At 42.8% G+C, this 14537-nt stretch overlaps 1 protein-coding gene across 5 annotated transcripts in view; it reads right to left on the reverse strand.

Moving 5' to 3' along the window:
- Window positions 1-11817, reverse strand: part of SMARCA4 (SWI/SNF related BAF chromatin remodeling complex subunit ATPase 4) — a 35311-nt gene extending 23494 nt beyond the window's left edge. For 4 of the 5 annotated variants that reach the window (XM_075206778.1, XM_075206776.1, XM_075206777.1 and 1 more), the window contains exons 1-5: window positions 11698-11817; window positions 2376-2612; window positions 2111-2243; window positions 1483-1857; window positions 692-790 (exon numbers count right to left, since the gene is read on the reverse strand). In XM_075206778.1, the coding sequence (XP_075062879.1) occupies window positions 692-790; window positions 1483-1857; window positions 2111-2243; window positions 2376-2582 (814 nt within the window). In that variant the 5' untranslated portion in view covers window positions 2583-2612; window positions 11698-11817. Of the gene's footprint in view, window positions 1-691; window positions 791-1482; window positions 1858-2110; window positions 2244-2375; window positions 2613-11540; window positions 11565-11697 lie in introns of those variants that run through there. The other variant, XM_075206775.1, reaches the window with a different exon arrangement.
- Window positions 11818-14537: the final 2720 nt, after the last annotated feature.

Here is a 14537-nt window from a genome sequence, read left to right on the forward strand (position 1 = left end):
CACAGTAATGGTTACTTTACTCGGAATGTTCAACATGAGGAAAGGACTACACGGATAACGCGTCCTGCTCCGGTCAGTTTCTGGGGATATTGGACAGACACGTTTGGCCTAAGAGTTTATACCTCATAGAAGGGGTCTCTGCTTTTTCTCCATTATGACAGATGTCCTCAACATTACTGTACAACAGCTAATAAATAGCCACATTGTCCATGTTACCAATTCGGTGAGTCCATGGCGATGTGCTTGTGGGTTAGCACTTCTGCCTCACAGCACTGGAGTCATGAGTTTGATTCTCAACCGTGGTCTTATCTGTGTGGAGTTTGTATGTTCTCCCCGTGTTTGTGTGGGTTTCCTCCGTGTGCCCTGTTTTCCTCCCACACTCCAAAAACATACTGGTGGGTTAATTGGCTGCTACTAAATTGCCCTTAAGACTCTCTCTCTCTCCGTATGTTAGGGGATTTAGATTGTAAGCTCCAATGGGGCAGGGACTGATGTGAGCGAGTTCTCTGTACAGCGCTGCGGAATTAGTGGTGCTATATAAATAAATAGATGAGCTAAAACGAGTCACCACAATGAAGCACGCTACAAGGCAAAACTCAAACAGAGAAGATTTGCATTGAGATCAGTCAGGAGTAATTATCCAAGCAACTTTAATATAAATTTACTACCCAGCAAGTTATGGCCAACTTACCTTCAGGCCATGGTTTAGGGGGTGCTCCCGGGGGATGGCCTGGCATTCCAGGAGGCACTCCTGAAGGTCCTGGGGGTGGCATGGCAGGCCCCACCATTCCTAAAATTATGAGGGAGACATTGGTTTATCAATTGCAGAAGGCAGTGCTTCCTCCCAGGCCAATACTAGCATTACAACCAGAGCTGTGTCATATTACAATGTACTCTTATTAAAATATACCAATACTAGTTATTAGGCATGGGATGGAGAAAAGGGGGTTTTAGTGTTTACTTTCGTCCCTGGGGGATATTACAGTTACAGTCCTGCAAAATGATAAAGTTAATGTTGCTAAAAATTCATAACTTATCAATGCAGGGAATATTTATATTTGAGAAAGTAAAGATATTATCTATGTAGACAAGACCTAACGTCAACGGGTCTCCCTGACCGTGCTGACAAAATATGTAATACTATATATGTACATGTCTGTTGATCGGACTTGAAAATGATTGTCAATATGTAACAGCTAATATGTTATATGTATCCGAAGTTCTTCAATAAAAATGTTTAAATATAAATATACCAATACATACACACACAGCACGTGGGTCTACAGAGAGGCGGGGGCAGGAGCACCATTATATAGACTAGGGGTCACCACTAGATAAGATGGTCAACAAGAGCCATGTGTGTTACCTATAAACTCACAGTTCCAACATAAAACAAATTCGGATTGTTATATGTGCGAGGTACAAAGTGATCCATTATGAGGAACTAGTACGGATAATGGAGCTACCAAACTGCATTCTCACCATGAGGTCTGTTATAGCCAGGTGGCACAGGTCCTGAGGCGGGCACTGGGCCAGTACCGGAAGCTGCAGTTGGAGGTAGTGTTGGCATCTGCTGCTGCATGCCTGGCATGGGCCTCTTGCCTTGCACAGCCATCTGTAAGTGATCTGGTAAAGGCTGACCCCTGGCCAACATTTTGTAAGCCATTATCTGTGCCCGTAACTGGTGCAGCTGATTCTGGTTAAAGGGGGTTGGGCTGCGGCTCGTCTGCTGCTGAGGGTCGGCGTTCTCCATGTTCACACCTCCCGACCCAGAGGGCAGAGGCGGCCCTGGGGGTGGGCCATTAGAGGGCACAGGGCTTTGTACATGTTCCGAGCTGCCCAAGGGTGAAGGGTAACCTGGCAGAAAGAAAAACAAAAACCCACCATCAAAAACCTTTCAACTACAGGAAAAAAAGCTCCAACTCCCACTGATGCACTGTGATTAGGTAAGGCCTCTATATATCTATCTATCCATCTATCTATCCATCAATCTATCCATCAATCTACCCATCAATCTACCCATCAATCTACCCATCAATCTACCCATCAATCTACCCATCAATCTACCCATCAATCTATATATGTACAATACCTTCCGCAGTGGTAATACCTTGCGAATGCTGGTCCATTGGACTCGGTGGGGGTCCCATTCCAGAGAGACCACCTGGCCTCATGCCCATGCCTTTCATCTGGTTGTAACGTGGGTCTTCTGGCATTGTCTTCTCATGCATGGATTCCATTGGCTGGAAAGAGGAAACAATAAGCAGATTTCATGGCACAGCAAAGCTATACGATTACAATGAAGACACCAGAACCAACTGTACAAACAATATAGGAAAGTGACACAAACAGGCTCCTTGTACCCAGACACTGACCTTGAGCATCTGGTGCATGCTTTCAGGAGGATATCCAGCAGGTACTTGAGGGGGAATAGGTGGCCCAGGGCTTGGTCCCATCATGCTGTGCGCTGATCCAGGGGACGGCCCAGGACTAGGGCCCAACATAGCACCAGGAGAAGGGCCTGGCCCGGGTGAAGGGACAGGCCTAGGGGTGCCCCCCATAGGTGGGTCTGGGGTGGACATTGCTTCCAGGAGACGGTTCAATCAATGTATCTGTGGTGGACAGAGGGGGGAAAAAAATAAAAAAAATCAATGATATGCAGTAGGTAATGCACACTACAACAGTATGTAGGCACTCAACATTCATTAATAGGAGAAGTTGCCCTAACTACACATATCGTCCTGTGTTATAATAACAGCAGACATATATGGTAAGCAGGATTCTAAACACATGAACACCGATGGCAACAGCACCACCACAGAAAGAGTTTTTACAGCAAAAAGTCCTTGCTAGGTCTACAAACGGATATTATAAAGTACTCCACACTACAGGAGTAATTTGTACACTAACCTTAAGCGTACCTTCTGCTTACACAGGCGACAGCCATAATGGAGGCAAAACCAATATTCAAACTGCCAAGTGACATCAATGAGGTTTGACGTGCCTCATGTCTCAGTGATTCATATTTTAGCTTACAGATGCCTTCTAAAACTAGCACAGAAGCCGCTATTGAACTGTGTTTCCAAGCGATGAACACACCATTTCCCTTAGCACATGATCTTGACCTCTACACAAGGCAGGCGATGATTAATCTGTCAGAAATCAGCAAGTTCCTGTAGAAACCAATGTGGTGAGCTGTGCAACCACATCAAGCCAGGGACCCACCACATAACCGCACCATCTGACCATTAACTTCTCCATTTATCTCCTGTCCAATAGAAGCCTCTCATGCGGCCAAGTGTATAGGACATGAAGTGGTTTGAAATACAGATCTAAAGAGAACTGTACTTGAACTGTATTATAGCACATTCAGGCTTGTTTACACAATCAGTTAAAGCTCATGAAGTCTAACAAGCTTCCCCCCCCCATGTGGTTTTCAAACGTTGCACCTTATCAATACAATTTACTGTACGGGCACTGCCTGGTCAGTAGACTGTGCGCCTTTTAAAATAGCAAGCATGGCATCAACTTTAGAAAGCAATAGTGGAAACAGATCCATAACAAGCCATTTGTAATTATATAATGTGTTTTTCTTGCATTAGCAGCTGAAGAGATCCGTAGTTATTTATATAGCGCCACTAATTCCGCAGCGCTGTACAGAGAACTCATTCACATCAGTCCCTGCCCCATTGGAGCTTACAGTCTAAATTCCCTAACACACATACTGGTAGGTTAATTGTCTGCTAACAAATTGACCCTAGTTGTGTTTTTGGAGTGTGGGAGGAAACCAACGCACACACGGGGAGAACATACAAACTCCTCACAGATAAGGCCATGGTCGGGAATCGAACTCATGGCCCCAGTGCTGTGAGGCAGAAGTGTTAACCACTAGGGCACTGTGCTGCCCATAACTAAAACCGACGGGTGTGAACGAGCCACCAGGAATTAAAACGCAGCATTTTATATTCTGCAACTTATTCAGAAAACATTTATGCATTTTGCAGAAGCGGACAAGGCGTGAAAAATATCACCCGTCATCTTGCTTCAAGGGTAGGATGGATAGCAGACATCCAACATGCTTGTTGTCTATATGGCATCTATTTATTTTGACACGCTTTTCCCAACTAAAAAGTCACTTATTCTTGAGGAACCCCAGGGTGCCTATTCAGAAGTTATAATTAGTTCTACAAGTGAGGCTTGCATGTTTTAGTGAGGAAGACAATGAAAGGGGTTGAGAACCAGCAACATAACACATTCAATCCACAGCCTCCTTTGTACCGCTGTGGGGCAAGTTGCAAAAAAGACAATGTATTGTATTGTAGTGTCTAGCGGGATCACGGACCAAAATAGCACTTATTTATGGGGCCGTCAATAAGTACACCTGACAGATAGGCAGTAAAACTACTCAGTAGGCAAATACAATCTAGTTATTCTAGCTATAAGCAAACTACCAAGATATTCTAGTGTTCTACTTAATCTCGGACACAAGGTAAAGTCTGGACATGAATGAAGAGTTACTAGAAAGCGTTCACATTCGAGATTGGACAAAAAAACAAAACTAATTGAGAGCGCGCTGGTGTAGGTTTGCTTTTGTTAATAAAAAATTCAATAAAAATGAAACGCATAAAAGTTAGATACGCTTCACGTGGCAGACAAACCTCCAAAAAGGGCTTAATCAGTTCAATATTCACACGAACACCAAATGATCTTTATAGGTTTTCAGACCTTTAGATATATCCGTTCACAAAAAAATACACGCTACACAGACTTCCAGATGATTCTGAGAAGAGTTGGTATCAATTGTCTTCAATTGATACCACGGCAACACGGTGGCTTAGTGGTTAGCACTTCTGCCTCACAGCACTGAGGTCATGAGTTCAATTCCCAACCATGGCTTTATCTGTGTGGAGTTTGCATGTTCTCCCCGTGTTTGCTGGGTTTCCTCCGGGTGCTCCGGTTTACTCCCACACTCAAAAAAAAACAAAAAACAAAAACATACTGGTAGGTTAATTGGCTGCTATCAAAAATTGACCCTAGTCTCTCTCTGCGTGTGTGTTAGGGAATTTAGACTGTAAGCTTCAACGGGGCAGGGACTGATGTGAATGAGTTCTCTGTACAGCGCTGCGGAATCAGTGGCGCTATATAAATAAATGTTGATGATGATGATTAGAATGATGGTAATTGAGAAAGGAAATCCACGAACATATACAGCAATCAATGTAACCCTTCTTAGGTGATAAACAAAGTTCGCCATAGCTTATATCGGGTTGGGTATGATTTTACGATGAAAAAACTCAGACACTGGTATTGGCGACTTGAGTAATCTGAAGACGACATGTCCGATAAAAATGTAATTGCGACAGTTTTAAAAAATTAAGTTTGGTAACCACGACTATGCAACATGCCTTTGCTAGTAAGTGACGTCATTTGAAAACGCAACGCTATAACGCTATTATGACTAATGTTAAGGGGGTATAGAACAAAGCACCGCCTGTTCAATTTTTTTTCTCTTAAAGACTTCTACATTGTACAGCCACCACTTCGTTTTATACCCCCTTAATAGTAGTCATAGTAGCGTTGTATGTATGTATATGTGTATGTGTGTATAATATATATATATATATATATATATATATATATATATATATATATATATATATATATATATATATATATATTTATATATTTATTTTTTTATTATTTTTTTTGGTTATGATTCTTCAATTTAACCATACCAGTGTCGGAGTTTATTTCATCGTGATGGCGAGTACCACCGCTTATATCAATACCAAAGAATGGTCACTGAATAAACTGAAGACTGGAACTCCTGAGGGCACGCCAATTCCAATTAGATGTTTGATAATAAAATACAATCCGAACTGAAAGCTGCTCAACAGATCTGCACCCAAGGGCGCCACCGACGCGTTTCTCCACCTATCTGGGGCAGTATCATTAGAGATCTCCATCAATGCAACAGATGTATTTTTAAGCAGTGGTGGAAAAAAAATAAAAAAGTATTCAGAGAATTTGTAGCCAGTTTTAGTCGCAACATGCATTGGCTCCCAGTTCACCGGCTCTGACGCAGAATTCATGAGAATGTTTACTATCAGTTCACTAGGATATCACCCAGACACTTTATAACCAACATCCACAGTGCACGCTTTCTCAGGAATATTCTCTAGTTACCCACCCAGAGACTAGATTACGCCAGCTCCGTACCGTAGAGAGGAGTAGTAACATTACTTATGGCCAATGTGCATATCCTTGAAAGGTTTGGGATGCATATGATCTGGAAATGTGGTCCCAGACTGGGACATGCTTACGGAGCAGTGATGGGCTACTGAGAAGGTAGCTCATCCCTCCAGAAGCGCACACACACAGACTCATAACTCATTTATTTGACCGACTGTTAAGCCAAGCAAGTTTCAGAATGAGCAATCAGTCCTATTCAGGAAACAGAGGATTATGGGAATTACTCCCAGTCATCATAACGGCTTGTTGTAGACGGAGGTTTCTCTTACCTGTGGTAGCACTAACCCAACTAGCTAAAAAGAGGGACGCCGTATACATGACATGCGGCTGAAGTACTGTTTTAAGACCCCCACAGCTATGCTCCATTAATAGATCCTCCTTAAAGTGGACTGGTAACCTACATACATTGTAAGCAGACATTTTGTGAGCTGAAGAAATACTAACGTGAATGCAGCCTATCAAATCGCTAGAAACCAGTGACATCACCAAGATGCTTCATGTCTAACATTCACTGACTAGACACAGGCTCCTAATTGATGGGGTTGTATGTTCATGGTTCAACAAACAAAATGGCAGTCTCCACTGTGTGTAAGTGACAAAGTCTCTTTAATGTAATTAAAGGGAGGAAAAGTAAAGAGATTCAAAATAAACGATGGCGCAACCCCAGCCGTGTTGGTAAGGGAATGGAATCGGCAGGTTGTATTCAGACGCTGTTGCAGAATAACTAGGGAGCAACATTTTATAGGGGCTCAGATCCGCAGCCATCTGCCCTCCAACAGCAAGGCTAGTGGGGGTGGTTTCCTGCAGCTCGTTTTTTAATAGCATTTGGGAGATTTGATTAAAAAAAGAAGAAGCTGATTAATGTCTTGCAACGGGAAAAATATTTGTGCTTTGATGTCTTGCTTTTGTTAATTAGAGGGCCGGGGCATGCACCATAGAAAATAAATTAAATTAGCAAGGTAGAGAAAGATAACGCACAATCTGTTCTAGAACGAGCTGCTGTTCCCCATATGGAAAAAAAAAAAAAAAGAAAGAGAGGCAACAAGGGAGAAAAGACATAAGAGCAGCTTCAAAGGCAAAATGCATTAATTATTGATGTTTTTATCGATGCCCTGGCAGACGCACAGCGGAGAGCAGCGGATCTGCAAAGAAGGGAAAGCTCAGACATTTAACATCATCTTCCTGACTGCTTAACACTTCCTGGAATAAGACTAGACCCCGGTGTCTCGGACACATAGCCTAAGACGTGCTGTTCACAGACGTGACTCTTGGCCATTATATTTCAGATGCTTCGGAACCAAGAAAATCTTAAGTCAGTTAAAGCCTTTCAAGCTTTTGACACAGATCGCTTTTCTTTTTAGTATAGGACATAAAGTAGGTTTAGGAATCAATCCTGCAACCCACTGTTACATCTTTAATAATAGATGTTCTTCTACAGACTACATGGACAGCCATTTTGAATGCTGAAGTAATATTCATCTAAACAAATCACTAGGAACCAGTGGAGCGCATCATATCTCACCGATGTCACTAGTTCCTAGTGAATTAATAGGCTCCGTTCCGATGATTATTTGTCCCACCCACAAGATGGCAGACGCCGCAACGTGTGGGGGCGAAAGGTTCACCTCGACGATCGAGGGGGACAATTTGAAGAGCACCTGTCACCCACACGCAACTACGCATTAATCATCCATCACAGGACGACAAGGAGACAAATTGTGCGCAGGGCGCCCCGCGTTTGGCGCCGAAACCCCTGCTAGATGGAAGCAGGCTCCATGACGGTTATTGGACGAAGCCCTCATACACTGTAGGTGTACACCGTCCAAGGATACTCTCCTAACTCCTGCTGAGGCAGCTTTCATTATGCAGAAAGGCGAGAGGACATCTGAACTGAATTTCAGGTTCGGGTGGAATAGGTTTTGAAGGTGACATACTGGCTTAACTATGTAAATCACCACTAATAGGGAGTGGCTCTTCCTATTACTTTCAGTACCGGAGACTGGATCCCATAGCCAGAGACAGGGAGAATGTGCGTCATTTCTTACAATGCAGGGCTGGGTTCTACAAGGCAAATGCCACCTCAATACCCAGCTTGTGATACAATCAAAGGTGAAGCACAGCCAGGACATCACAGATGATATACATGCCACTAGACAATATTTCCAACATCACCCAGCACACCAGATTTTTGCTTTCTGTCCAATCAAACCCAATTAGATGTTGTCCATTCAACAATCATTTTTTCCTGCTGTTGCAAAGACAATGGGGGAAATTAATTTCAGTCATTTCTACAACAGTTCAGAATACAAGAGCAAACCATCTGATCAGTCGCTAGGGTCTACACTGCCTTTTCTCCTTTGAAATCATTTTCATAACGTTCCCCTGTGTGGCACAATCAGTAGTTTTAAACAAGATGAATGGGTTAGCATGAAGACAGCCATAACGGTGACTGAAGTCAAGACTCATTTTCTGGTGCAATATGCAGAGGCGTCAACTTGACCCAATTAATCTAGAAGATGTGTCTGCTCCTAAACTCAGCGCTGACTGACTGAACTGACCTGCCTAGGAATGAATTGAACCAATGTGAACTCAGTCAGAAAGTCAATGCTAAGCTCAGAGGCAGACGAATATATCCTGGATGAAATGGGTCCGTTTGACATCTCGCTCCTCCCTCAACAGGTGCATTTTGAGCAGACACTATTGCTTTTCCTAAACTCACATCTTAACATTAAACACTTTCTGTAATGTATAGCCAACTAGATCACAAACGAACAGCGCTCCAGGTCGTACAAGTACATGGAGACTAGGTTGCCGTTTTGGCCCAGTCAGCCACTGCTTAGACAGAAATGTGACAAAGTTACCTGTATCATCCAAGCCAGAGGTCCAAGATTCACATTACACAGGGAACTTTGTATATTACCAAAACAGGCATCTACATTTTTCGGTGGAACAAGTTACATGAGCCACATTTTGGTCTTACACAGAAAATGAGTAGCCCCTATATATAGCCAATTGGTGTGGACCTACAGACCCACACAACAGCAGCTCGTCACCATTTCCTGTGAAAAATACCAAGTGGGTCATTATTTGCACCTTTTTTAATTCCTGGGCATTGCAGATAGACTATTTCATATTTCTTCCTGTAAGCTTATTTATTGCTGCCTAAGCAACGAGATCTGCTAGTGATAACCAGGACAATATATACTGCAGGAGTGTCCCAATTTACAAAGTTCAGCTTACACCAACTTATGTAAGTCTATCTGCACAGCAAGAGTTTCTGATCAATAATCTGCTCCTCTAATATCTACTGGCTGCTGCAAAACCTTTAATAAAAGATAAATTCCCAGGGATGTGAAATTTTTACAATAAAGGCACAGGTCATTTCCTACCAAACAATGTCTCAAGTCATCTACCTAATATTTTGATGAAGAAACTTTAGACATTTTACCAATATCACTGTAAGAAGTAAATTGAGTCTTACAAAAGAAACACAAAACAAACAGAGTTACTTCAATAGAAGCTGCTAAAGGAAATCAATGTGCAGCAGAGCTTTCTACTGATCATCACAAAGCATATATCATATGGCAAACATTAAATGTGTTTGGTTATAAACTCCATGCAAACTTTGCCAACCAGATAAGGGTAGTGTGCTAGGAATGATAGTAGGGGAACCAAATCACATATCTTGACAACATACAGTTCAATATGACTGGGTCTGTGTAATCCTAGTCTTACTGGAAAATGTAATATAAGCCAGACCACTGCAGAGACTTTCAATACAAAGACAGAAAAATCATAAAAAGCACCATCTTCTATAAAACATGGATAGGCTAATGATATAGGCACTGAGAGGGTGCTTCAGCATGTGAAACTACCAAGGGCACACATGTCAATATTCAATAGAGATGTCCGACAAGGAACATCGCTGCGTCTCCATCAACAAATGTGAGGAAGTTTTTCTCCCACCACACTGAAAATGACACAATCAGATCCTAAATAAGTCAGTTCATAAAATGGTGCGAAAACCAGTCGACATATCATAAAGCACTTGTACATTTTAGTTAATCCTCAGTCCCCACTAAAAGATTCACCATTAATAACCAGGCTTATCAGGTCACTAAACCTGTGCACTTACTGTACACACACATGGGGCAGGTAAGGACAAACCTGCACAGTAACACATTAGGCAGGTGGAGGAATTGTGCCTGGTGAACCTAGAGACTTGTTGATAAGTGTGAATGCCCATCAACACGCCACACACACTGCCCACCACCCTGCACCCATCAACACACCACACACACTGCCCACCACCCTGCGCCCATCAACACCACACACTGCCCACCACCCTGCGCCCATCAACACCACACACTGCCCACCACCCTGCGCCCATCAACCCGTCTTCAGAAACACGCCAACATTTCTGGTCCAGTGTCTAGCAATACACTGTAAATTTTAGCCATGTGCCAAGCAAGACATCACAGCAGATTTTCAGTATGTAACCCACAAACACATTATAGGTTCTTATCTTGTGACACCAGTAACACCACAGGTACCCCCTTGAACGTATACACTGCATATTTTACTATCCTGTACACCTCAAGCACACAGATTCTTTCCCTGTATCCCATAAGAAGCTGCAGATGTTTGTCCTAGGTCTACAATCACACTGCAGAATCTGTCTCTGTAAGAGACTCTACAGAAAGCAGCCCCCCAAAAGCTACAGAAAGCAGCCCCCCCACGTGCTGTACCCCAGAAAAACTGCCTATAGCAGCAGGGCCGTAACTAGGGCTGTGCGACAGGGGCGACCGCTGAAGGGGGGCGCAATTTAGGAATATTTTAGGTTAATTTGGTTAAAATTGAGTTCTAGGGGGGCGGCATTTGTCTTTCTCGCCCAGGGCACTAGAATTTTAAGCTACGGCTCTGTATAGCAGTGCCTTGGGCTATGTTCCTATAAGAGCTTTAGATTCACCAAACTGGGGTTGCTTTCTTTTTGTACTGTTGATGCCCCCCCAAACATAACACCCTATCAACCCATCCTCCCACAAGACACATTTATACCCTGGACCTGTCTGACAGAGTCTCCCCCATCTCAGGCTATGGCCAGTCTCCCCCATCTCAGGCTATGGCCAGTCTCCCTGCCTCATGCTAGCTCTCAGGCTGACCCTCCAGCTCTGGATGCGGGATCCCACCTGCCCCACTCTGCCACCTGCCCGTCCCCAAGCTACAGAGGACCCCTCACACCACACAGATTGCCCCCCCTCCAATCACTGCCCCCTGAACCCCAATACCTCCAGCTCCTCGCTGCTATCAGGCCCCTTTGTCCCTTCTGCGCCTCCCACGATCCGCCCACTTCATTCAATGCCTGCCCAGTCTCCCCTCCACCCCCCCGGGGCACAGACAGGACGCACAGCGGGTGTACTCCCCCTGCTACCCCCCGGTCATTACCTGAGGACCGGTCTCCGCGCCTCCTGTGGACGCTTCCCGGGTACTGAGACAACCACTGGTCCTTTCCGCCGCCACCTCCGCTCAACTAGCCCGTCCACCCCTCCCCCTCCTCCTTATATACTCCCGACGCGGCTTCTGCTTTGTTACGTCATCACGTCGCCGCGTTCCAGTTCCATGGAGAAGAATGGGCAATGGGGCTGGAACGGAGAAATGGTTGCCTTGGAGACTGCGCAGGGGGAGCGGCCATATTTAATGAGGGCAAATTAAACTTTTTTTTTTCATTTTGCAGCTTACAATAATAACCCCAATGTATTCATGATCTAATGACTAATGCTTTAGCTTCTTTACTTGGTTGATGTGGGATTACATCAATATTGTAACTAGGTCAATCGAATGAGAGTGAGGAAGGGGTGATTAACAAATATTTGTTATTAAATCGGTGAATTTAAGAGCCAAAGCAGACTTAGGAAACTCGTGAGTCTCCAGTTAATGCACTACAGGTCACAGCTTAGCCTGCCAACCAAGGGCTATACATATAGTGGTGTATTGGTCGGTATATAACTGCTTTGAGAGGTTCTGAGGTCATCATAGGACGTTTTCATACAAACACATTACTTAAGCTTGCTTCAAAGCTATGCATGACCCTGGAACGCTTTACGAAGTCATTCCTTGAATGTGAAGCTAAGCACTGCACTTATAATCGGTGCACGATGGGACAGGAAGACATTACAGCTGCCTGAAACATAATTAGTACATTAAATTAATCTATTTTTTTTAATATTTTTTTCTTGACAAAGAAACATGTTTACACATATTGCTTGGAATAGCTCGGAGTGTACTGTGTATATGTTTCTTATTAAGAGATATTTCATGCATTTGACACTATAGTGTTCTGGGGTTTGTTTTTATTAGAACTGATCCTGAAAACATCTAAAAAATTGTCTTGTTGCCCAACCTAAGATGGCGGAATCAGCCTCACTCGCCGGTCACGTGTTGTAGAGAGGACAAAAGCAACCCAGAAACGCCGGCTACAGCCTAAAGGGGGAAATGGGGCGTGGTCTCCCATTCATTCACAACAGCCAATCAGCTGCTGGACAAGCCGTCTCTAACTCGGAGAGGCTTGGACCGCACTGTGGAATATTGGGGCATGCGCAGTAACTGCTTCACTGCGGCGGATAGAAACCACCACGTGACTGAGCCAATAAACCCCAGGGCGGGTGACACTGTTTTACATAGTGGGACATATTGTGATGTTTAATGGAAATCCTCCAATATATCTGACAACGTGACAAAATCTACCCAGCTTCAATTGCATACCCTCTATTTATCTGCATATAAAACAATGCACATCTGCAACATAGTTAACATTTCAGACCTTTATGTCTGCAGAAATTCCTCATTTTCTGTACATAGTTGTCAATTGTCCCTGATTTACATGGAAATTCCAGATTTTAAAAAATTGTCCTGGGAAATGACCTTATTTTTCACTATAGACCAATTGAGCGGTACCATACCTGTTTTGTGCCATTTTTACCATATATTCCGGCTCATTAGTATACTATTATCATTATTATTATTATTATTATTATATTTTATTAATAATGTGTTACAGTGCCGGATATAGAGGTTTTGAAAAAACAGCAAAATTATATAGATATAAAAAATCACAAATATCTACAAACATCTAAATTCGCATAGCTACAGAAGGCAGAATTACATAATCATGTAAAGAAAACACTAGGAGAGAAAGCTTACATTCTAGAGGGGAGGGATGGAGACAGAGAGAGAAGCTGATTTAGGGCTGTGGCGTTTATGTTTATATTTATTAAAAAGGATATTTAAAATGCAAAAAAGTACACCATATAAATACAGAATCTGATAACAGAAAATAACCTATAGGTCCATATAGTTTGTCCCTTTTTGTGTGTGTTTTTTTTTCTGTTTTGCTTTGTTAGTAGTTGGGTGTCAGGATTGTTTGTGTAGGTTTTTGTGTTAACATTTTCTATCTAAATCTAAACAATACCATTATGTTTGTCCCATGCGTTACCGAATTATTTCAATGTATGAATCCGCGCCACAACTGCAGAGAAACTATTAAGTGGATCTATCACCTTTTCTGTAAAAAAATAAATATGACTCGTTATGTTTACTTTAGGGGTATATTTATTAAACTGATGATTTGAAAAAGTGGAGATGTTGCCAATAGCAACCAATCAGATTCTAGCTATCATGTTTGTAGAATGTACTACTAGATAAATGATAACTATAATTTGATTGGTTGCTATAGACAACATCTCCACTTTTCAAACCCGCAGTTTAGTAAATATACCCCTTAGTTTTCCTCCAATTTCAGAGTGTGTCCCCTTGTTCTAGTAATAACATTTCTCTTAAAATTACTGCCTTTGTGTTAATAATTTTGATATATTTGTACGTTCCTATCATATCACATTTGTCCCTTCTCTCTTTTTAGGCGTATATATTATATATATTTCAGCTCTTTCCTAATTGTTATGTAGCCAATAATCATCTTTTTTTGCTAGATTGGGCCTTCAGAACTGTACACAGACTGTCCACCAACTTTCACAATTTTAAACAGTCCTTAAAACCCACCCCATCACACCCACTCTCACATCTAATGCCATTCTTGTTGGCCTAGCCATGCATAGGCAAACAAGGGGGGTTTCCTAGTGCCTGGTAACCCCCCTCAAAGCCTGAGGCACTGTATACCCTGTTTCCCCGATAATTAGACCAACCCCGATAATAAGACCTAACCTTACTTCTGCAGAATGGTGAAAAATAAGCCCTACCCCTAAAATAAGACCTAGCTAAATCCCCATTTT

Source organism: Mixophyes fleayi, chromosome 4, assembly GCF_038048845.1.
Source record: "Mixophyes fleayi isolate aMixFle1 chromosome 4, aMixFle1.hap1, whole genome shotgun sequence".
Taxonomy (NCBI): Eukaryota; Metazoa; Chordata; class Amphibia; order Anura; family Limnodynastidae; genus Mixophyes; species Mixophyes fleayi.